At 48.7% G+C, this 25099-nt stretch overlaps 1 protein-coding gene and 1 long non-coding RNA gene across 2 annotated transcripts in view; one reads left to right on the forward strand and one right to left on the reverse strand.

Moving 5' to 3' along the window:
* Nucleotides 1-25099, forward strand: part of SLIT3 (slit guidance ligand 3) — a 583328-nt gene that overhangs the window by 514375 nt on the left and 43854 nt on the right. Inside the window, exons 21-24 of the mRNA XM_074350310.1 lie at nt 12256-12324; nt 13782-13853; nt 14629-14700; nt 24007-24078. Coding sequence (XP_074206411.1) covers nt 12256-12324; nt 13782-13853; nt 14629-14700; nt 24007-24078 — 285 coding nt within the window. The remainder of the gene's footprint in view (nt 1-12255; nt 12325-13781; nt 13854-14628; nt 14701-24006; nt 24079-25099) is intronic.
* Nucleotides 7-24108, reverse strand: LOC141574649 (uncharacterized). The gene is made up of 3 exons (XR_012501594.1): nt 23982-24108; nt 8614-8725; nt 7-1839 (listed from the first exon to the last, which is right to left on the reverse strand). It is a non-coding gene; the product is annotated as an uncharacterized LOC141574649 (long non-coding RNA).

A 25099-nucleotide genomic window follows, 5' to 3' on the forward strand; every position in this document is an offset into this window, starting at 1 on the left:
AAGTAACCCCCACACTGACCCCTGGAACCCCACCACCACCAGCATTCGTCACATTTCACCGCTGCAACCAAGACGGCCTGGGGATGCCCTGCCTGAATGGGTCCCAGCAAGGGGGCATCAGAGCCTCAGCGAGGGCAGGCAGCATCTTACACACGGGGTGTCAGGTACCCTGCTAGCACTGGGGAGATGGTGAGTGAAACAGGCGTGACCCCTGCACTCGTGGGCTCACGGTTTACAGGGGAAGGTAGACATTCGCTCATCTCAGAAGCACACGTAACATGACAAGTGCTACAAAGAAGAGGACCGAGGTTTCTGTGACATCTGAAAGTAGGGAGATTTGACTTCAATGTGGAGATGGGAGAAAGCTGCTCTGATGGGTGAAGACAGAGTTGGGGTCTAAAGGTTGAGGAGCAGATAATGAGAAGGAGGGAGGCTGCCTGAGCAAATGCCGAGTGCTGGGAGCCAGCAGAGCCCCGAGTGGGACTGGTGGAAACTCAGAGGGGCCGCTCAGGCAGGGAGATCCACTCCATGCCACCTCCACATCTCAAGTTTCCACTCTCTGCGCAGACCCCAGGCACACCCCCACCTCTGGGCCAGCTGAGCACATGCCCTTAGACACAAGCAACAGATTCCACCCAGACACTCCCCTCCAGGGAGCCTTTCTCTGACCAGCTCTGCTCGTACCTCCTGGGGTGGAACCTGAGTGTGCCCTTGTCTGCAACAGCTGAGGGCTTCCTGGGTGTGTGTTGTGGCTCCTGGCATCTCCTGACAATCAGTAAGGCGGTAACCAGGGCTGCCAGCCCAAGGACAGGAAGGAAGGTCTTGATACACACTAAAAAGTCTCTGTCAGCCCTGGGTTTGGGGTGGGGCCATGCCTCTTGGTGATCAGTGTGAGCAAATCCTCGTAGTTCAGTGAGATCCATGCCCTTTCCCCGGCCAGGCTGCGTGTGGGGTGGGGGCTGCAGAAAATGACCCAGGTACCCGCCTCCTCCCTGGGCTAATTGAGTACCAAGTGGCACCTGTCAAAGAGAAGAAAGTGCCATGAAAACGGGCCCACGGATGCTTTTCCCCCAAAAAAACTCACGAAATAGAGATTGAAGTAAAGATAATTGGCCTTAATTATAAAGTAAACTTCAGAGCTTTGGGAGGAGACCTGGTTTCCTGTTTTGGAAATGGTGGTGCTTTTCTCGGCCAGACATTTGTTCCAAAGCTCACCAAGGAGAGCAGCCCTCTGTCTCCAAACCATCTCCTGGAGGGGAGAAGGAGTGCCTGGGAAGGGTGGAGGGAGACAGGGAAATAGATGCCAGAGAAGTGAAAGCTGGCAGACCCAGAGAACGACGGATCGGAGGCCTCTGGTTCAGGAACATTGGCCGAGTCCAGATTCAGTGTTTCCAACGCTGGCTTTCCAGCTCCCTCAGGCATCATTAGTTATCTCAGGCAGAGCTGCCAACTTACAAAACAAAATTAAGTTTAATTCACTGAGCAGGAGGAAAAACAAAGTTACATAGCATTTCTCCAAAGGGCTGGGTGTGGGAGTCCTGAGCCAGCACGAGAGAGCAAGGCAGTGCCCTCCAGGGGGCGGTGGTTTTTCCTCCAGGCAGCCCTCTGCAGACCTTCCACGGCCCTTCCTTCTGGGGGTCTGCCCTCCACAGTCTCTTCTTGGGTGAGTCGGGCCACACAGAGACTTGCTTCACTCGCATTTGCTCATTCAGTTCCCCCAAGTTGTCACTGAAGTAGGCCATTTGGCAGAACGTGGATGGACCCGGAGGGTCTTACACTTAGTGAAATAAGTCAGACAGAGAAAGACACGTACTCTGTGTTATCGCTTATATGTGGAATCTGAAAAATAAAACGAATGAATATAACAAAACAGAGACAGACTCACAGATACAGAGAACAAACTAGTGGTTACTAGTGGAGAGAAGACAGAGGAGGGGCAAGAGAGAGGAAGGGAATTAAGAGGTACAAACTACCATGTATAAAATAAACAAGCTACAAGGATACACTGTCCAGCACAGGGAACATAGCCGAGAGTTTATAATAACTTTAAATGGAGTATAATCTACAGAAATACTGAATCACTGCGTTGTACGCCTGAAACTAGTACAATATTGTACATCAACCAACCCTCAGTAAAAAATAAAAGCAGGGCCACGGTGCCACTGACCTGCTTTCAGTGATGAGGAACTTTCAGAGAAGTAAAAGCCACCTCCCAAGTCGTACCTTTGGTAAGCAGCCCAGTTAGGGTCAGAGAGCAGTTTAGTCTGACCCCGAATCCCATGCTCTTGGCAGTTTTTCCAGAAGTTCTTACACTTCGGGGTCTCAAGACCCCTTTATGTTTTTCAAAAGCATTGAGGACTCTAAGAACTTTGGTCTATGTGAGTGTGATCTGTTGATACCATATTGGAAACTACAGCTGAGAAAAATTTTAAATATATGTTAATTTATTTAGACGTGACGATAGTGTACCCATCGCATGTTCCTATAAAAAGCACACTTTTATGAAAAACAAACCAAAAGGAATGTAACGGAGAAGCGTGACATTACGTTTTTACAAATGTGGAAGAAGCTGGATTTTTATACCTGCTTCAGCACTCCCTCTGTTGGGATATGCGGTTCTGGGTGAAGTGTAAAAAGGAAAAATCTGGCTTCACATAGATGTGTAGGTGGAAAGAAGGAGAATTTTGATAGCTTTTTCAAATTACTGTGGATAATCTTCGTTGATAACACACCAAAACCACGTAGTGGTCACTTCCTTAAAGGCTGGTTGTAGTGTGGACCCTGAACCTGTCAGTGGGTTCTTCGGGCTCTGTTACGTTAAGATCCACTGGCCTGCCTTGCACTTTGAATAGGACCTGCCCTTGTGCTTAATCTTGTAACAGGATGCACTCATCATTTGGGAAATACTGGTTCACTCAGTTGTGCAGATCTTCCCAGGGTTGGCACATGGGATTATACAGCATCAGATCTGCCACAGCCGTTAATACCACCACTGATCTCATCAGAAACATCTTTTAAGTAAGGGTATGCTGTCAGGCTCTGTGTGGCAGTTACAGGTTGTCTAAAATTTCAATTTTCACTTGGAAGCTCAATTTTTATCATCTCCCACGGATACTGTGAGCTGTTTCTCTCGAAGTGATGAGCTCACTCCGTTCATTTTCAAGAAATTGTCTACTAAATACACATCACTGAAAAACCTGTTTGCAAGTCATTCTTTTAAGTAAAAATAGTGTTTTGTAAAAAAAAAAAAAAAAAAAAAAAACCCTGTTAGTTCAGCTTGTAACTCAGTTGTACAGGTGCTTTTTCTCAGGACAACCAGTCTACACCCTGCACAGTGGGGGTGCTATATGCACACACAGCACTAAAAAGTGGAGTGCTCAAGGGTCAAGGCATCATACAACTGGTAACTTTTTACTGCGTCATCGAGGCCATTCTTAAGTGACACTGGCTTTTCCTTTTTACCTGCAAGCACATGGAGCTGTAGAATCTAGTGACCACAGGTCATTTGGTGTCACTGCCTTGACTCACCCTGAGGTACCAGCAGTTTGATTCACATGGTGCAAAAGGAGAACAAGGTTTTAATCTTATTGCAAAAATTGTTTTAGCTTCATAGACCCCTGAAGGAGGACCCTCCCAGGTGTCTGTGGACAGCACTTGAGAACTACTCAGTCATTACGCACTGTCAGGCAAATAATACACAGAGACACCCGCGAGAGGTCAGCATGAATTCCTGATTTGAAAGCAAGCCTGCAAAGTCTTATGAAAAGCAGAGCAGAAACAGATGTGGGACATCTGAGCCCCCAAGGTCACTGACACGAATACTCTGTTCAAAGGTGGGGGCCTCATTGGCTTCAGAAAGTTCTAGTATTCTATACCATGAGCTTTTTAGATGCAAGCTTACCACTCTGGAAGAAATTACACCTCAAAACCTGTTTGCTTGCATTGAAGGGAATGTTTACTAACATCAAACCTTCCTGGGTCTGGAAACAAAATCTGCAAGCCTGCATCTTCCTGAGTGCTGGAAAGGAGAATGAGACTCCGGTGCGGGTGAACAGTGTTCCCACACAGGCCACCCCTGGTCAGTCTCCAGGAAGCACCGATGCTGATTTGGGTCTGAGGACCATGACCATGGATTTGATGTCCTGCCACTGATATCCCAAGGAGAGGAGAAAGAGGAGAAGGGAAGTTTGACATACCTCCCTGCAGGCACCACTGTTGGAAGAAAGTTCTGTCGGAATGTGAATTAAGGGCATCATGGGAAGCAGACTGGCAGTACAGGCATGCATGCACACACACACACACACCACTGATGGGCATGTACACACACACACACACACACACACACACTCCACTGATGGGGATGGGGCTTGACCCGGAGGTCACGGGGCTGGGGCCCAGCTCTTTGAGAGTGAGTGCAGCAGGAAGTGATGACAAGAATGCAATGATTGAAGGCGAGGGTGAGACCCGGCCCGGCACTAGTTAGTTCCAAGGGGCTGGAGGATGGGAGTCTGGGGTACAGCATGCAGATCAAAGGAAGCTTTCTCTGCCTCTCCAGTCTAGTTAGGGTGACAGATGTGCGTGCAAGAGAAAGGGCAGAGCAGCGCAGTAGGGGACAAGCACACATGAGTGGCCTGGACAGATATGCTCTGGGATAGGGAGGAGTCCAGGAAGTTCTACCCAGCGCAGCCTTGAGGAAAGCAAGGGAAAATGTCCTGACGGCGTGAAGTCTAGCACAGCCGCCATGTATGCAGCATTTCCTGTGCCGGGAGCTGCACCAGATTGTTTCATGTGGGATCTCATTTACTCCTCCCAACAACCTTACGAGGCAGCCATTATTGTAGCCATTTTGCAGATGAGATAACTGAGGCTCAGGAAGGTTGAATAATCTCTTAAGATCACATTGCCAAGAAGCAGAGCGTCAGCATGAGCCTGGGTCTGTCTGACCCCAAGGCCCATCCTCTCACCACTGAACTCCCTCCCTTTGGCAGAGGCCCTGGTCTCTGTGCGCGCTGCCCCGTGGCCTGTGTTGTTGGGGACTTGTGGAAGGTGGCTCTGCATCTCCTTGGAACCTGCTGCCTGCATTCAAGCAGGGAGAAGGCAAACGCATCCCCCTGCTGGGATGCAGTAGGGACCTGTCAGTGATTCCAGCAGGGTCCATCCTGACAGCTGGACCTTCCCCAGCAATGCCAGCTGCTGCCCAAGAAGAGGCTGCTGCTTTCTGTGACCTCCTGTGCTGGGCAGGCTCCCCAGAGCACTTTCTAGAGCAACTACCAGCACTGACTGCGTCCTTGCCTTTATTTGGCTCCGGAAGAGGGACAGAAATTGCCCGCAGCCAGCTGGAGGGAGCTGGTCACATCTTTGGAGAGCAGACTGGCTCTGGGCGCAGCCGCACTTAGGAGCCCTGGCCCTGAGAAGACCTCAGCAGATGGCTTCAGCAGAGGACACTTCTAGGCTGTCAGGCAGGGAGGGCCATCTGTGGGAGGGACTGAGCGAGCCCCCTTCACTCAGGCAGGTGTTCACTGAGTTTATTGTGTCAGATCCTGTCCCAGAAGCTGGGGACACAGCAGCTAACACGGCAGATAAGATCCCCAATGTCCCAAATGTGGGGTTGGGGAGAAAGACCATACAAAAGCTAACCAGTAAATGAAGCATTTCGGATAGGACATGGAATAGTGTTTCCGAGGAAAACGGGGAAGGAGTGGGAAGAACGTGTTTTATGGAGACCCCAAGGTGGGAAGATCTCTAAGTCATGAAACCAAGAAGACGATAAGATGCAGCAAACAGAAGGGCAGAGAGGAGGGCATGTCCTGAAAACTTGCAGGGGGATGTGTAAGTGCTTGTAGGCCGTGGTGAGGGCTGCCTTTTTATCCCAGGAGAAATGCAGAGCCGAGGAAGAATTTTAAGCAGCAAAGTGACACGATCGGTTTCTCATTTTAGAAATATTACTCTGGAAGCAGACTCTGGAGAGCAGACAGCCATGGGATCATTATCTGTCTCTGAGTAATCATGTATTGTTGGCCAGAGAGATCTGTTTGTCTCGGTGTGTCCCTATACGTATGAACATATACGCATGTGTAAATGGATGAGATGCAAGCTCAGAGAGGTTAAGTATATACATATGTGTATGTTCAAACATTATTGAGCAAGTCAAAACTGTTGGAGCCAGGCACTGCTCCAGGGCTTTCCGCAGAGACTCCCATCTAGTCTTCATAATTGCTTCAAGGTGGCGATTATTAGCAACCGCACTGTAAGATGAGGTGACACAAGCTCAGAGAGGGTAAGTAACTTGCCCAAGGTCACACAGCTATTAGCTAGTGGAGCCAGAATATGAGCCTTCTTGGCTGCCTGACTCCTGAGCTGCCCACACATCATCCCAGGCCCCCTGTTAGAATCCTGGCCTGGCGTCAGGGCTTTTGGAAGGTGGCGAACCTCCTGCTCCTTCACCATTCAGTAGCTCCAAGAGTTCTCTATGGGGCCCTTGTCAGCAGCACAAAGCTTGAAACAGAAATGGGGACCGTTCAATCGACAGAGCTCTGTGTGGATTTTCATGCTAGGCAGATGTGTCCTCGTGTGCTTGTGCTGGGGCTGAAACAGAGCATTTAAATGCAGATCAACGCATAGGTTGACCCGCTAGAAATACTCTGGTAGTTCTGAGGCTGGCAGGGCAAGAGTGCAGTCTTCTGAAAGGGTCCCTCTGGGGCCTGGGCTGCAGGCTACAGGCAGCTTTGGAGTTCAGAGTGTTCATGAAGGGCTTCCTACAAAGAGAGCTATCCCACACAGCCGCATCTGCATTTCTGAAGTGAAACTTTTTGATTCCACGTCCTCTGAGCTGCAATGCCAGGTCGCCAGGGATGCTCTGCACTTAAAGCAGCTCCCTTGCCGCTCCCACTTGGCTCTGCATGCCAACTGCAGCTCCACCTGGGGAGTTCTGGGGTTTTCATCACACAGGTGATGTTTCCTGAGCATCTGCTATTGCCAGCTAGTGTACCGGATGCTGTGGTGAGCCAGACAGGCGTGGCTCTGCCCCATTCGTCACAAAGTCACACGAAGGGCATCACCGGTGGGCGTGGGGGATGACATCAGGGAAGCAGTGCTTGAGCTGGGGTCTGAGCGTCTGGGTGAGTTAACTAGACAAGGAGGGAGAAGAGGGACCAGCAGTACCAAGACCTGCCCCCCTAAAGAGGGGCACTGAGCGTTCACAGAGGGGTAAGGTCAGTGGAGTTGGAACCAGAGATCGAGGGAGAGTTTGGTGTAAGAAGAGCCAGAGAGGCAGGCCGAGACTGCAAGGGTAAAATTCATGAGTCAACTCAGCCAGGCTTTGGTGCCCAGTTGTTTGAGCAAACACGGGCTAGATATTGCCATGAAGGTACTTTGTAGATGCAGTCAACATCTACAGTCAGTTAACTTTTGAAGTAAAGGAGGTTACCCTCCCTACTGTGGAGACAGGCCTCGTAAAGTCCGTTGAAAGCCTTAAGAACAAAAAACAGGTTTCCTGGAGAAGGTGGAATCCTGCCTCAAGACTGTAACATAAAAATCCTGCTTGAGCTTCCAATCTGCTGGCCTGACCTTCCTTAAAATAAATTCTTTCTCTCTGTCTCCATACGTGTGTGTGTGTGTGTGTGTGTGTGTGTGTGTGTAATATACTCATATTCCCTGTTGGTCAGTTTCTCTGGAGAACCCTCACTGATTCAGGACAGACCACAAAAGGCTTGGCAGGGTTTGGGCAAGAGTCGGGTGGCCCTTCTCCAACAAGCAGTGGAGGACAGGGCAGGAATTTAAGCAGGGACAGAGGCTGATGCGGTTGGCACAGCACTGCCCGGAGCCAGGCTGGAACCCGGGGGAACTGGCATGCTGAGCTCCAGGATCATCTGTGTCGTGTCGTCCATCCTCCAGGGTCCTGAACATCCCTGTGTCAGGTGAGGATGCCGTCAGCATCCCTGCATCCCAGTGGTCATTTATTCAACTGCTCAGCAAATGGGTGCATTTGTGGAGCATGGCCTGCCCTGCAGGTGGAGTTGGGCCAGGCCCAGGGCGCTCCTTGAGACTACTGTAGGTTTCTGTGTTTTTAATCCAGGGTCCTGTGAACGGCCTTTCTTCACGTTCATTCATTCATTCATTCAACAAGGATCTGAGGCCCTGCTACGAGCTGAGCACTATACAGTGCCCTAGGACGCAGCAGGAAACAGAACACGCAAAACCCCCTGCTTCGTGCAGCTGACATTCTGGTCGGGGCGAAGGAGCAAATCAGTGACACAGAGCAGAGCACGTCCTCTTGGGCTGAGATGACCAAGAGTGAAAATAAGGGGCACAAAGTGGTGAGATGAAATAGCCCAGGGCTGACTTCTTGGGCCCTGGAGTCCAGCAGATCTGAGTTCAGATCCTGGGTCCTGAGCTTTTCTGCTTACCTCTCTGAGCCTCAGTGTTCTTGCCAATAAAATGGACAAAAATACCCAGCAAAATACACCCCTCAACTCCAAAGAGTTAAATGAGATAACAGACTGGAGTCTCTCTCCCAAAGCACTGGGATATACACCTCAGCTAGTGCTGGTGAGTTTTGTTTGGGTTTTGCTGTCGTCCTTGTCATTGTGTTGTGTGTGAGGTTCAGTAACTTACCTCAAGCCACAGGGCAAGCCCACGCCCTGGGCCCACCCTCCAGTGTGCTTGCCAAGGAGACCTGGAGTTTTGGCATCTTATTCCGGGTCTTGTCTTAGATGCCTCAGGTTTGCTAAATAATTGAAGCAAACAAACAAGAGTGAGAGAATGAGCAGCAGAAGAGTGAGAGGTCACGGCTGGTGTGAGGCCAGGCTCCTTCAAGCCGCTCCCTCCCTCGGGGTTAATTAGTCTCCCTCCAGCAGAGGTGCTCTCTGGACCAGCATCTCCCAGTCAGCCCTGCTCATTCATCCGGCTCCTGCCTCCCAGCTTCCCTGCGTGCCACGCCGTCCACAAAACACCTCCTGCAGGGCAGTGGGCGGTTGCCCCCCTTCAGCTGCACAGACCCCTACCACCCCCCCACACACCCTTCCTGGCTAGCAGAGAAAGCTGGAAGCCTCCCCCATATGTCTGCTCCTCCCCACCACCACTAGCCCCTCAGTGATGAGGGGCAGGGCCAAATGACCACACAGAGCGTGAGTGCCCCACAGGTGATGTTGGGAAAGGGGTTTTCAGGGAGCTCTTGGAAACACCAGCCCCTGCACCTGTCTGCAGTCATGGCCTCTCCTTGCATTTTGGTTTTTAGAGGGGGTTGGGGTTTTTTATTGAGTTACAGTTAATATATAATATGTTAGCTTCAGGTGTACACCATAGTGATTCAATATTTTTATACATTATGAAATGATTGCCCAATAAGACCAATTACAGTACTATTGACTATATTCCTTATGTTGTACATTCCCTCCCTGTGATTTATTAATTTTATAGCTAAAAATTTGTACCTCTTAATCATCTTCACCTATTTCTTCCATCCCCTGGCTCCCCTCCCCTCTGGCAACCACCAGTTCTCTGTGTCTGTGAGTTTGTTTCTGTTTTGTTTTGTTTGCTTTGGTTTTTAGATTCCACATTTAAGTGCAATCATACAATATTTGTTTTTCTTTGTCTGACTTACTTTGCTTACATAATACCTTTCAGATCCATGCACGTTGCTGCAAATGGCAGAATCTCATTCTTTTTTATGGCTGAGTAGTATTCCATTGTAGCTGTGTGCCACATCTTCTGTATGGATTCACCTGTTGATGGGCACTTAGGTTGCTTCCATATGTGGGCTATTGTAAAGAAGGCTGCTATGAACATTGGCGTGCAGATATCTTTCAAACACGTGTTTTCATTTTCTTTAGATAAATACCCAGAAGTGAACTTGTTGGCCACAGTGAACTTAGGGGTTCACATATCTTTTCAAATTTAGTGTTTTCATTTTCTTTGAATAAACACTTTGAATTTATTTCTTCGAAAAAATTCAGAAGTGGAATTGCTGGATCATACAGTAGTTCTATTTTTAATTTTTTTGAGGAATCTCCATACTGTTCTCCATAGTGGCTGCACCGATTCTCAGGCCCACCAGCAGTGCTCCAGGGCTCCCTTTTCTGCACACGCTCGCTGACACGTGTTGCTCTTGCCTGTTTGGTAATAGCCATCCTGACAGATGGATAAACTGGTAACGGTGTGATCTGCCCTGCCTCCCGCTCCTCCCCTCACCCGCCAGACTCTGGCCTCCTGGAGCTTCTTCCGTTCAAGTTCAGGCTGTAGTCTCCTGTGCTGCATCTCCTCCTTGGCTGCATCTTTCTGCAGTAAGCCCTTGGCTCTCTCTATCACACCACCTTCTTCCTTTCCTCCGAAGCACACGTGACAATTTATAATTTACGTGACTTTATGTGTGTCTCTTCTCTCTCTCCCTCCTTCTCTCTTTCTCCCCTCCTCTAATTCCCCTGCTCCCTCTCCCCATCCCTCCTTCCCACACACCCGTTAGATACTTAAATACCAGAAAGTAGACACCATCCCTGCCTAATTCACCAATATATACGGTACTTGGCACATTGCGTTTGCCCAATAAATATTCCTGCCTGAATAAATGAATACATCAGTGAATTCATTTCTCTTAGCTCCTCTGCCTGAGGGCATGATCTAAATGTGTATGTGGCTGAATGTTAAGCCAGATGATCAAGCTCCCTGAAGGCAGAAATGGGGTCTGGTTCATCTTTGTATCTCCCCCAGCATCTAGCATAGTTCTTAGCACGTAATAGATGCACAACAAAGCCTGAGGACCAAAGGGACATTAATCCAACATGCTGGGGCAACCAAAGACCATGTGGGGTCCTGCCCAGTGTTCTGTGCCATGAGGCTCCCTCAGGGCCAGCCAAGGGAATAAAGTCACTTGGCCTTCATTTAAGTAATACTCAGTTGAACTTGTCCTTTAGGCTAAGCCTGGTTTGGTCACTGACAGACTTAGCCATATCGTATTTTAACCCATTTCATTCCATTCAATCACTCTGTGCTGGGTCTCCTGGAGGCCAGGCTGGGCACTAGCACCTCCTTCTGCAGCACGTGGCCTGCAGATCAGGACCCTCCACTGTTTCCCGGGAGCCTATCAGAGATGCAGGCTCTCCAACCTGGCGGCAGATCTGCTGTATCAGAATCTGAGTTTTAGCAAGATCCCAGCTGATTCATGTAGATATTACAGCTTGAGAAGCCCTGCGCTAAAAGATGGTAGACCTAGGATCTGCCTTCACGGAGCCTAAGGCAGGCACGGTGCCAACGAACAGCCGAGCTCGATGTTGGCTGTTATGAGAGAGGAAACTGAGCTTTATATCAAGGGAGCCTCACCCAGGGGATCAGAGCAGGCATTATAAGCCATCTTAAAGGTTTTGCTGTTTCGTCCGGAGAGCAACAGGAAGCCCAGGGAAAGGCGTTTACAGCAAGGGTGGGAGTGAGTGAATTGCCCCGTGTCCCCTCTTGAAGGTAGTAGTAACCTTTGTAATTCATGATCAAAACAAAACTTCCTTCTGTCTTCAGCCACACACAAGTGTCTGAAGTGCAGCCACCCCAATTCCAGGCTGGTCTAGGCTCAGCCTTGGCCCGTCCAGGAGTCCCCTTCTGTTGGTCTGCCCTCATTCTGAACCCCTTCGCCTTCCGTACGTGCTGGGAGCCACAGCACAGGGATCCAGAAACATGCCCCTGTGTCTGCGCTTCCGGATGCACATCAGAGATACGCAGCACTGAATCGGGGTTAAGATGAGTCACGGCTCAGCTCTCTGCACCCTCTGGCAGCTAAGTAGAGGCCATATGGAACTGTGGTAAGACTGCAGTCAGAGAGACCTGGGTTTGAGTCCTACCTCAGCCACTTGCTCGCTGTGTGACCTTGGGCAAATGTGTTAACATCTCTGAATTTCTGTTTTCTCAACTGTGACTCTCTGCCACATAAGTGTATCGTGAGGACCAGGTACAAAGTGAGTGCTTCCTTTATGCAACTGATAACTTAGTGAACACCTGCTGGGTGCCACTCTGTACACAGTCTTGGTGGGCTCCATCCCTGGGCTCCTGCCATCATGGAGCTTAGCAGCCCCGTTGGAAAAAGTGTCGTTAGTTGAACAATCACACAAATGAATATTAAATAACACATGTAGTATGTGCTTTGAAGTGGGGGAAAAAAAAGAGCTAGGAGAGAATAAAACGGGACCAGCCTGGGAAGTCAGGGGAGGCATCTCGACAAGATGGCAGTGTGTCCGGCATCTCTCTCCCCGGCATGACTATGCATCTCTCTTTCAGGTACCTGGAAGGAAACCACTTAACAGCCGTGCCCAGGGAGCTGTCCACTCTCCGACACCTGACACTCATGTAAGGAGCCCAGCCTCAGTGTGACATGTAGTTTTCTCTCCTGGGGGAGCTCAGGAAACTGATGCGGAGGGTGGGGAGGGTGGGGAGGGCGGCGGGGCGGGCTTTGCGGCACTCCTGCACTTTTCTTCCTGGATGGAGTAGCAAGAGGCAGCCGGGAAGAACGGACCAGCCGGATGTGCCAGGTCTTACCCAGTGAGAACTTCGTGCAGAAGTACCCAGATCCTGGCATCGTTGGCCACCTGCACCACCTTCCTCCTTGGCTTAGAGCCTCTGAGCTTCCAGGCTCCCAGTTAAATTCTTGAGACCCCTCAGTCTTCAGTTTCTTGCAAGCTGCAGCTGCCCATGTGTTTGCTAAAAGCACTAATGAGCATTTCTTCTTCCTCCTCCTTTAGTTACTCAAAAGTGTTCTAAGGAGATGGTTCAAACTGAGGTTCCTTCAGGTGGGAGCTGCTACTGGCTCCAAGTCTGCCCAAACCCACGGAAACTCCTGAATGAGTAGAAATGCTGGGCCTAGGGGCAGGGGGTGTAGGAAGCGAGGCGTCCCCTGAGCTTCATCCCTCAACAGCCTCACCATCTTGCCAGTAGATCACCCCGGATCCTTGAGCAAGTGGTAGTTTAAAGATGCCCTGTCTGCTTAGGGGGCAGGGAGCCCTGGAGCAATGGCCCTCAGCTTCAGCTGATTATAGAAATCATCTCAGCTGGGTTTTATTTTAAATACTGATGCTCAGGCCCATCCTAGACTTATTAAATCAGAATATCTGGGCATGAAACCCAGGCTTTGGAGGACATAGAGCTCCTCAGGTGATGCTAGTGTACAGCTAGTGTTGAGAGCCACTGCTCTGGGAGAAACTGGAGGTTGCCGTTGGCAGAGGACCACTCTCCCACCAGCCTCATTCTCCCTAGGAGAGAATCTGAGAAGATGGAATAAATGAATGCTAGACGAGAGGGAAGGTGGAGGGACTGGGAGAGGAAGAATTGATCAGGGAGAAAAAGCACTAGAACAAGGAGGAATTGTTACCTTATGTGTTATGTTTTGCTGGTAGAATAAAATGTATGGATAGACATCATTGATTGAATAGCTGAATAAGTGGATGAATGAATGAAACACAAGTATTTGAATGATTGAATAAATCTTCAACTAAAAAATGAACATTTGGACTAATGAGTGGGTCAGTGAATAGATGGGTGAGTGGATGGATGGATGAATAGGCAGATGGACAGAGGACAGGTGGGTGGACAGATGGTTAGATGGACCAACATATGGGTGGATGGGTGGACAGATGGACAAATACATGGATGAATGGGCAGATGAGTGGATGGATGGATGGGCGGATGAATGGATGGGTAGGCAGATTGATGGATGGATAGCAGGCATGCATGCATGTGTGAAAGTTGGGGATGACCTCCTTTGGATGCAACTAACGGTACAGAGTGACCCTTCTGCTTACTTTTCCTAGTGACCTGAGCAACAACAGCATTGGCGTGCTGACCAACTACACCTTCAGCAACATGTCTCACCTCTCCACCCTGTGAGTACAGTGTGGTGTTGTGTTTAATATGAGCCTGAGTAGGGAGGGTGTAACCCAGTGGTAGAGTATGTGTTTAGCATGCGCAAGGTCCTGGCTTCAATCCCCAGTACCTCCATGATAAATAAATAAATAAAAACCCAATTACCTTCCCCCAAAAAAAACAAACAAACAAAAAACCCATGGGCCTGGCACTAAGTGGCCTGTGGCCATCCTTCCCTTGTCCCCTCAGGCTTACATTCTCTGCCGTAGTGATCCTCAGGGCTGTGGCTGACCCAGCACAGGGCAGGCCTTAGTCATCAGAAGGAAAATAAAGTAGGTCAGAACGTCACTGTCTGGGTGGTTAGAGAGAAGTCGGCACCTAGTAATTACTGCTGAAGAAGTTCCTCTGTGGAAAACCTCCTGTGATTTGTGAACTTTCTTTCCCAGTGGAGGGTTTCCCTACACAGTTTTATTTTGCTCGGACCCATTTATTTCCCATTAGCTCTGCAGGCTGTAAGCACTCACCATTGGACAATAGACGGAGGTGATGGCAAAGCTGGTTAGGGAGCCAGCCTGCTAGGAGACCTAGGAGCAAACTGGGAAATGAAGCCAGTGAGCTTCCTGGAGCTGTGGGGGATGTTTCTCTCCTTTTGGTCGGTAGGCTGATTTTTGTCAGTGTATTAACACTGGGGAGGTAGAGGAACCGTTTGCTTTGGCTGGTCCACGGTGTGGACAACGGATGCATCAGCACTGAGAACAGGAAGGGCCAACAGAGCCTGTGTGTCCTCTTCTGCAGGATCCTGAGCTACAACCAGCTGCGCTGCATCCCCGTCCACTCCTTCTACGGGCTGCGGTCCCTCCGCGTGCTGTGAGTACCCCTTGTGCACGGGGAACAGCGGGCGGGGCTGAGCACTCCTGGTCCCCGCTCTCCTTGGCTCACAGCGCACTCTGCCCCCACCCGAACCTCCCCACCCAGCTCTCTGAATTTGCTCAATCTGGCAGAGACCGCGAATGCTTAAGAGCCAGCCGTTCCCGGTTCCAGCCCACCACCTCCTGTGGAACCTGAAGCACGTCCCTAACCCCTCTGAGTTTCTTCCTCTTTATGTGCAAAATGGGATCCCTAGCACCACCTCCCTGTGGGGGTTAGGATGCGCAGTTACACAGCTCCGGTATACTGACGATCGTTGTTTCACAGTTGGTCCCCCTGGCTTCAGAGGGGCGATGTAAACGCTGTGAACCTCTGCAGGGAGACCAAGCTCGTGGATCAGCGAGCACAAGCTGGAAGCCCAGGGCCAGCGCACAGACAGCACTCCGTTAGCAACTGAGTTGACCCAGAGAGGATCTTGAGAGTTTTAATAAGTGGCCAGCATTTAAATATCAGGAGGTTTCTCATATAAGCCCTCATTTCTACACTGTCTTGGAAAATGGAGAGAACTGGCTGTCCCAGGGTTTCCCTCTGCCTTCCTGCAGGGCTGGGCAGTCCCACCCCTTTGAACAGGGATCTGCAGTCTGCAGCCTTCATGCCAGCTCCCTTACAACTTGTCACCTTAAGACACCTACATGGCCCTGGCCTGCACATGGGTAGCGGATGGCCAACTGAGGCAGATGAGCTCTGAGCAAAGACCAGATGGCCACGGAGTCCCCTGCTTTCCAGGCACGGCTCTGCCCTCCCCGGCTGTGTGTCTTCCCATCCGTGAAATCACCCATGATAACGATGGTGATCGCCTCACAGGGTCGTATGAGGATTAAATGAGATACTGTATGTAAAGCACTTAGCGTGGCTCTGCCTCATGGGCAGACACTGTGTAAATATTCATTTGTTACGACTCTTCTCACGTCAGCACTTGCAAGCGCAGGAGTGGCGCCCTACTGCCGCCCTTAACCCTAGGCCCAACTGCCACCTGATTTTCGTGCCTTCTCATCGTGCACCTATTTTGTTGACAAGGGAGAACCTTTTGAATGATACTCCCATGAGGACAGGGATGCCAGATCCTCTGCCCCCAAACCTATCACCTTCTTACCCTTCTGGCCCATTATTACTAGAAGAGTGATAACCATATTTTATGGAGCTTTTCATGGTCATTACCTCATTCAACTTTCTGCAACAGTGCTCTGAGGTTGAGGGGACTATGCCCATTTTAAAGATGGGAAAACTGAGGCCGAGACTGGTCAAGTAACTGGCCCAAGATTCAGCAGTCAGGAGGTTGCAGACCCCGGGATCCTTCCCAGGACCCAGTGACAGTGGGCAAACAGCACCCAACGAGCGGGTCCATTCCAGAGCCTCCAGGCTGATGTGATTTATTGAGGCCCATGAAACACCAGTGTCAGCGACAACTCCTGCCACATGTCATCTGTGCTGTTATTAAAAATCAATTCTCTGGGGGCAAAGAAGTGCCTGCACCGACAGCGTGCAATCTGTTATTGCCACTTATTTATCATCCACCTTCTCTGGGGAGCCTGAGGATGGAGACATCAGCAGAACCATTTCCCTGCTTCAAATTGAGCACAGCGGGCTCGTCTCATTGGCTGGGGCTGGACCCACTCCCCCCTCCACCTCCCACCATCCCCCCACCTCAATCCCAACGTGTTGTCTCCTGTCCCAGTCTTCCGGTTCTGGGCACAGGTTTGCTGCCAGAGGGTGGGACCTGCCATTTTAATGGAATCTGTGTGTATATGTTCATAATTGGAGCAGTTCTGGTTGGGGCAGTTCCACATGTGAGAGGGAGAAAGGGAGAGAATGTCTGCCTGTCCATCTGTCTGTTTGCCAGAGCAGTGGGGCGCCCCTCACCCCCTCTCCGGGGACTCCTCCTCCCTCAGCATCTTGCTGGTCCTGCTGCGGATCCACGGCTGTCATCAGCTCGCCAGCAGTCCGCACGCAAACCCCTTGCACGTGCTTCTTGAGTTCAGCACGAGTAGGCTTTTCGCATCATCATTTTAGAATCATGGGATCTCGCAGATAAAAAGGGAATCTTAAAGGCCCTCATTCCAACCATCTACCTCAGTGGGGAGCAACCATTTTCTGCATAAGGGCCAATGCAGGAAAAATTTTAGTGTTTATGACCTACATTTCTTTTATGGTATTTGTATCCTTTCTCCTGGTAATTGCACATCTAGGAATTTTTACTACAGGCTAATCCAAAAAAAAAAAAAAAGAGAGAGAGAGAAGAGTTCTCTGTATTAAGATCTTGGTTGCACTGTTATTTTTAACCTAAATTTTAAATATTACCCAGCAGTGCCACAGTGGGGAAGCGTTCAAGGAAAGCACGAGGCAACCGGTTGATGAAGTGCAATTATTAAAAGAGGCAAAGAGGAAAACTAGATAGCAGTGTGGGAACCTGTTTACCACTTAGCGTGATGTGGGGAAATAACCCTGATCGGTATACATGTTACAGCTGTACCTTGTGAACATGGATGACGATGGAGAAGGACTGTAAGGGGACATGGGCAAATGAGAAGACCCACTGATAGCAAACTGTTAATATAGTCGTTTCTGTAATAAGTGAAAACAAAGTTGAAGATGAATGAAGCCAGTAACATGTATAGTTTGGGGGGATGAGAAACAAAATAGGATTTAAAATTTTTTTTTATTGATGTATAGGTTGATTTACAGTGTTTCTGATGTATAGCAAAGTGATTCAGCTTTATATATATACGTGTGTGTATACATACATACACACACACACATACACACTTATATATATACACATACTTTTTCAGATTCTTTTCCATTATAGGTTATTACAAGATAGTGAATGTAGTTCCCTGTGCTGTACAATAGGTCCTTGTGTTTATTTTATATATAGTAGTATGTATCTGTTAATCCCAAACTGCAAATTTATCCCTTCCCCTCCTTTCCCCCTTTAGTAACCATAGGTTTCTTCTGAGAGTCTATTTCTGCTTTGTATCCCTTGTATCATTCTTTTAGATTCCACACAAAAGTGACGTCATAGTTGTCTTTCTCTGCCTGACTTAATTTCACTTAGTCTGATCATCTCTAGGTCCATCCATGTTGCTGCAAATGGCATTATTTCATTCTTTCAGAATATGATTTTTGAAATCGGAAATTGCAGCATCTGTAACTGCATTTGGACATTTGTATATTCTTTTGCCAATTCTGAAGAGTTTCATTAATTTGATTAAAATGTCAGAGACCCAGGGATGCTGGCAGTTTGGGGTGAGGGAGGAGAATAAGCCTCAAGGTTCAGCCATAGACAAGGGCCAACAAGTCTTCCAGAAAGCAAGAAAAAAGACATTTAAGAGAGAGAGTGTGTGTGCGCGCACGTGTGTGTGTGTGTGTGTGTGTGTATTGGCAGGTGGATATGAATACATTTCAGAGACAAGGAGCTCTGAGCACAAAACATTGTGTGAAAATAAGCTTTCCCTACTTTAGTCCTAATCTAAAAATAGCAGCAAGAGCACATTCTCATGGACATTCTAGTCCTTCTCCAGGGATCTGTGTGTTCCCTGATCTTTGCCCCACACTGAGCCACATGCCTTATATGCGTGTGGTCCCAACTGTCACCCTGCAGCCCCAGCCACAGGAGGGCCACCTGGAATCAGTTAGCACTGGGAGGGCTGATTCAGTGTGCACATGACAGAGCCAACAGGATTATCATTCATCATCCTCTGTATTTTCAGCTCCTAGTCCCTGAAATATGCTGTGTATGCACATGGGGCTGTTCTTCACTGTTCACCCAGTGCCTGGATTCTCTCTAAGATTTCTCTGCCTAGGGCTCAATTTGCCCTTTGCCTGATGATCTTCAGAGACCGAGAGCGCGTTCCCTCCCTTCCCAGACAACCTCGTTCCATTTTTGACTGAGGGGGCTTCAAGATGGCAAAACAGAAGGATGCAGAACTGACCCTCTCCCATAAATACATCAAAATAATGTTTGACCAGCTGTTGAACATTAGACAGTTCTGGTGAGCCAGAAGGTGACTCCTTGTGACCTTCAAATCATGGCCCTTGTTTGACCCTTTGGTGCCTCCAAAAAAAAAAAAAGTTTAATTTTGAATTTTATAAATGAGGAGTGAGTCTTAGAAATTATTCTGTCCACACCACTCATGTCTAAGACAAGGAGATAGATTCAGAAAAGTTGAATGACTTCCTCAAGATCATTCACTTATGCATCCTTTCCCAGATGCCTACTGTGAGTTAAATGCTGCGCTAAACACTAGGGGCGGAAAGAGGGAATGAAGCACAGTTCCTGCTCCAGAGAGGTCATGGTCTGGAAAAGGAAACAGACAAGGAAGTCGGCAACCACAATACAGGGGCATATCTGTGGAAGAGCCACAGAAATACAAGTCAGGACGTAACCCAGAGTTGGCCATCAAAAAGACTTCCTGAAAGATATCGCGTTTATTCAGCCGTGACCATGCACTGCACACTGGGCTGAATGCTTTAGTGACATCATCATATTCACTCTTCCCATCAACTCTAGGAAGAATATCCCACTATTATCCCCATTTCCTAGATGAGGAAGCAGAAGCTTGGCAAGATTGAGTAGCTTTCCCAAGGTGACACCACCAGCACAGAATAAAGTTGAGATTTGAAGCCGAGACTTGCTCTCAGAACCACTGCTCTTAACTCCTGCTCCCAAAGCTTAGCCTGAGATGCCAGGGGAAATTACCTAAATAGGGATAGGAGTGAAGAACATTCCAGGGGCGCAGGGTACAGCTCAGCAGGACAGCTCATGCCTAGCATGCGTACGGTCCTGGGTTCAGTCCCCAGAGCCTCCGTTATAAATAAATAAGCCTAATACCTCCCAAATAAATAAATAAGAAACCACTACTTAAAATTTTTTTAAGTAAAAAAACCCCAAATCCCCAAATAGACAGAAGACCTAGATAAGCAATTCTCCAGTGAAGGCATACAAATGGCCAATAGGCACATGAAAAAATGTTCGATATCACTAATTATCAGAGAAACGCAGATCAAAACTGCAATGAGGTATCACCTCACAACGGTCAGAATGGCCATCATTACAAAGTCTACAAAGGTTACATGCTGGAGAGGCTGTGGAGAAAAGGGAACCTCCTACACTGCTGGTAGGAATGCAGTTCGGTGCAGCCATTATGGAAAACAGTATGGAGATTCCTCAAAAAACTAAAAATAGACTTACCATATGATCCAGCAATCCCACTCCTGGGCATATATCCAGAGGGAATTATAATTTGAAAAGACACATGCACCCCAGTGTTCATAGCAGCGCTATTTACAATAGCCAAGACATGGAAACAGCCTAAATGTCCATCGACAGATGAGTAGATAAAGTTGTGGTATGTATATATATGTATGTGTATATATACACGTATATACACATACACAATGGAATACTACTTATCCATAAAAAGGAATGAAGTAATACCATTTGCAGCAACATAGATGGACCTGGAGATCATTATTCTAAATGAAGTAAGCCAGAAAGAGAAAAATACCATATGATATCACTTACATGTGGAATCTTAAAAAAAGGACACAAATGAACGTTTTTACAAAACAGAAACAGACTCACAAACATGGAAAACAAACTTATGGGGAAGGGGGTGGGGAAGGATGAACTGGGAGTTCAAGATTTGTAGATAATAAGTACTATATATAGGTAAACAGCAAGTTTCTGCCGTATAGCACAGGGAACTATATTCAGTATCTTGTAACCTGTTATGAAAAAGAATATGAGAAGTAATCTAGGTGTGTATACGTATGACTGAAACATTATGCTGTACACCAGAAGTTGACACAACGTTGTGAACTGACTATACTTCAGTTTTTAAAAATGGAGGGAAAAGAGGCAGAGGAAATATAAATTCCCCAACAGAGGCCCAGAAGTCAGGAAGGGCATGTGCCCTGGGAATACATCAGAAACTCCATGTGCGGCAGTCCTGGAATCCCAACACGGGACTCACTGCTACCTTTGAAATGATACCTCTGCATAAGGTTTCTACTCTAGGTGAGTCATGCCTTGAGAGGAATGGCCCGAAATACGTCCAAGAACATGGAGGGGAAGGAGTCGTGACCGTGCTTGCAACAACCCTCGCTAACATCGTGTGTGGGCCCTGCATGGAGTCCTGCTCCAGCTGAACCACTTGCATTGTATCTTTAAATCCTTACAACCAGCTTAGCAAGCAGTATATGAGATCCCTTCCTGACTAACGGGGAAGTGAATCAGTTCAAACCACCTCAGGCAGAAAAAGAGAATTTATTGATGCAGGTAACCGAAAAATTCAGTAGAACATTAGGTTCTAGGGCTGGATGCAGGAACTCCAGTGGTACTGTCAGAAATAAGTCTCTACCCCTCAAGATGAACCTACCAGAGAAAGCCCCAGAAGTGCCCCTCGCTGGCCCGCTTAGGCCACGTACTCAGCCTCAGCCCCATCGCTGTGACTCCGGTTGGGCCGACCTGGGCCATAGCTCTGCCCATGAGGCCAAACCGCTTGGACTGAGAAGTGAGGAGGGGGTGAGTCCCCAGTGGAAGACGGAGGAACCACTACAGAAAAGAGGAGAGTGATGTTGATCAACGCACACCCCCAAACAAGTATCTACCACAAGGAGATACTAAGAGTTCCTCCATTTTAGAGATGAGAAGACTGAGGCACAGAAAGAATCAGTCCGTTGTCTCAGGTCGCACAGACAGGGATTATCAGAACAGGGATTTGAACACAGGCCATCTGGCTCCAGACGTTAACCCCCAGGTCACCCGGGAGTGGCCTGGCTTGCTCAGAAGAGAATTCACCCACCCCCACCCCACATTTAGGACAAGGACATTCCTGCCATCTGTCATGCACACTGTGAGCACCTGGGGATAGACAACCCAGCGTGGACAGGGGGTGATCTTGCCCTCCGGTTGCTCTAATAATGCCCTCAGCTACATCCTGAAATTCCCTGGTCTGCTTTGACACCTCCAAAGAGTCAGGGGGGAGAAAGGCTTCCCAGGCGCTTAAAGATGAGTCATGCTGAGTTCAGAGTTGCCTGCCAGGCCCAGGCCGCAGTGAGGTGTACGGGAGAAGGCGAGGTTAGAGGGGGCAGTGCCTAGTGCTTCCTGCGGGGGCACAGTTGTCCCGCTTCCCTGGCATCCGTTAGGAGGGTGGTTGGACGTTCAGGAGTCCTTTGGGGGCCAGCCCAGGAGCAAGAAGCTGCAGTGCGGGCAGGTTTCTTTAGCATCGTCCCAGTAAATTACAGCCCCATTACTCTGCAGCGGAGAGAGATCTCAGCGGCTCAGCTCATCATAAATGGGAGTGTGACGTGCAGGAGTCACGGCACCAAAGCTGCCTCTGGGTCATTTGGTGTTTTTATATTAGGGCTTTGTGCCTCTCCAGGGGCCCGAGCTGCATTGGGAAATGATTAACAGTGGGGCTGGGTGCGTTTGCCAAACAGCAAGCAGCCGTGGAGTCATCCAAGCTAATAGCAGGCGGGAGCCGGTGTGATTTATAAATAACCACATGAATGAGAGACTACATGGTACTGATGAAGGAGCTAAGAAGTGCTTCCAGCCCCTTACCCAGGATGGTGAGGAGCTACCAGGAACACTCTTCAGAGGACTGGTTACCCTCATCCTATTTCCTGGCTGCTGAAGTGTTGCGGATAGCTTTCACCCTGCCCCTCAAGGAGACCAGGGATCTGGGCAGAGGGGGAAGGGGAGGCGCTTATGGTAATGAGGCAGACACTTAAGTGTGGTCCAGAGGACCAGGAACCGCAGCATCACCTGGGAGCGTGTTAGCCATGCAGCATCTCAGGCCTACTGAATCCGAATCTCTGGGAATGGGGCTCAGAAATCTGCATACGTATTAGCGCCAAAGCTCAGCCAGCTTGAGCAGCCCTGTTCGTTATTAAGTGTAGTTAAGCTCATGTCTCTATGTCAGCTGAAGACCCAGGGCAGGCCAGCCTCAGCTAAAAGGAAAACAGAAGAGCAGATTCATAAGTTATCATCCTGTTCACACTTCCATGGTCAACGTTCATCACCTCTTTGTTTTAACTAGGGCTCCCTTCGCAGCCCAGGGGACGGTGCCCAGAGGCACTAAGGAAACCGTTGAGTTTCTGCCACTGTCACCCACCTTGCGTTTCACGGGCCAGATCCAAAGTGAGTCATCAGTTTGGGGATCCTTTGGTGGGCCGTGCATGATTCATCCGTCCACGGAGGGAACAACCCATGAATTGTGGATTTGCTCATGTTACTTGAGCAGTAGAGCCGTGTTCCTTCAATTTTTTTCACAGACCTGTTCTCCAGGCATTTATTGAAAGTTCAGTACGTGCCACCACTCTGCAGGTGACAGTAGCTCCCAGCTACTCCCCCGCAGAGTGAAGAGAGGTGTGATTAATGCCAGGCAGGTTGCTGGCCCCTCAGACGTACTGTCGGAAAATGCACACAAGCTAGAGACCCACACAGATGTGTAGCTGATGCCAGCTCTGCCCCTCAAGATGAGAGCCCGGCTCCAGGGAATCTCCCTCTGTCACCTGAACTGGGATTGATAGCATTTCTCCACCCCCTTAAAATCTCTCCAGGTGGATATGGAGAGAACCAGTTTCTTGATCTGTACCAGACATTCTTCAAGACCCTTTTGTGAATATTAATAATGGGTAACCATTTAGTGCTCAGAGAATGCCAGGCTCCACATGGACTGATGTACCCACAACCAGCTGCTGTGGCAAATCCTTTTACTTCCATTCCCATTTTACAATAGGAAACCAAGGCCCAGAGAGGGTAAGTAACTCAGCCCGCAGTCACACAGCTGGTAAGCGACAGAGTCGGGGTCTGAATGCACGCAGCACAGCACAGCTCTGGAACTTATGGTCTCAAACACAGTTCTTCACATTACCTCTGAAAACACAATGCCTCCGTTAGGTAGCCAGCTGTCTCTGTTTCAGGTGCAAAAATGGAGGCCCAAGAAGGAAAGTGACTTACGCAGTGTTCCCCGGCTGAAAGGGGCTGGTTGCTGATTCCATCCCAAATCCGTCTAATTCAAAAGCCCATCTTTGTCTTTCCCAAACCCTCTACACCTGACATCTCTGCTGCTGAGCTGGGCATGGAAACATCCGTGCCCCTGACGTGAAGGGGACGCCCCCTCCGGCTGCTGGTGGCAGGGCTCGGAGTGCACGGAGGGGTGACTGGGCCAGCCTGGGACACCAAGAGAGGGTAGTGAGTTCAGAGCTGTTACCTTCTGATCTGTGCTTCTGCTTCAGAACCCTCCACGGCAACGACATCTCGAGCGTCCCCGAAGGCTCCTTCAATGACCTGACCTCTCTCTCCCATCTGTGAGTAGCCCTGTTTCTCCCCAGCGTGCATCTGCTCAAAACAGAAAACCATTACAATGCCAGGGAGAACACTGTCACTGCTCCCATCTCAGGACAGTTCTCTCCATATGCACAGGGTGTGTTTTATTTACAAAAACATGTGCACATTGTACACATTTTGTATTCTCTGCTTCAGATGCCTTCAGAGGCATCCTCAATTGTGTAAACAGTGTAAATATCTAGTAAGAATGAACATAAAACTCCTACTATGTGCCAAACACTTTAGATGAATTATCTCACTTATTTCTTACAGCAAGAAGGCATTGGTACCCCTTATTAGACATGATGAAGCTGAAGTTAAGAAAGGCTGAAGAATTGGTCCAGGGGTGGCACAACTAGTTGGTGGCAGAGACCTGGTTCAAAGCCAGGTTTGCCTGATGCCAGAGCACATACTCTTCCTGCACGTGGCATCAGGTAGTCCCTTCCCATTTACACATGGGAGACTGAGGCCCACAAAACTACACCTCCGCCAGGGAAAATGTTTCTCTTTGCATACCTCCTCTGTGTGTATTAAGTTATTTTTGTATTATGCACATATACTACAACAGTGATATATTATGTTCACAGATGGTGAGACATCCAAAAAATAGACACGTTGGGAGGGCATAGCTCAGTGGTAGAGCGTGTGCTTAGCATGCACGAGGTCCTGGGTTCAATCTCCAGTCCTTTCATTAAAAAAAAATAGAAATGTTACAGGCTATGATGAAAAATAAGCAGAAGTTTTTGTATTCTCTTCCTGGACAGCACTTGGAAGATGATACCATTTCTCTGCCCTACATTTTCAAGCGGAGAGGTGGAAGGGAGGAAAAACTTCCTTCTCTTCTTAGGATCTGTGGCTGGCCCGACATAAGACTGATTAACCAGAGAAAAACATACACATTTATTTAATATTTTAATATGTACATGGGAGTCTTCAAGAGGAAAATGAAGACCCAAAGAAGCCATTTAGCCCAAAAGCTTATGTACACTTTTACACAAAGAA

Source organism: Camelus bactrianus, chromosome 22 (assembly GCF_048773025.1).
Source record: "Camelus bactrianus isolate YW-2024 breed Bactrian camel chromosome 22, ASM4877302v1, whole genome shotgun sequence".
Lineage (NCBI taxonomy): Eukaryota > Metazoa > Chordata > Mammalia > Artiodactyla > Camelidae > Camelus > Camelus bactrianus.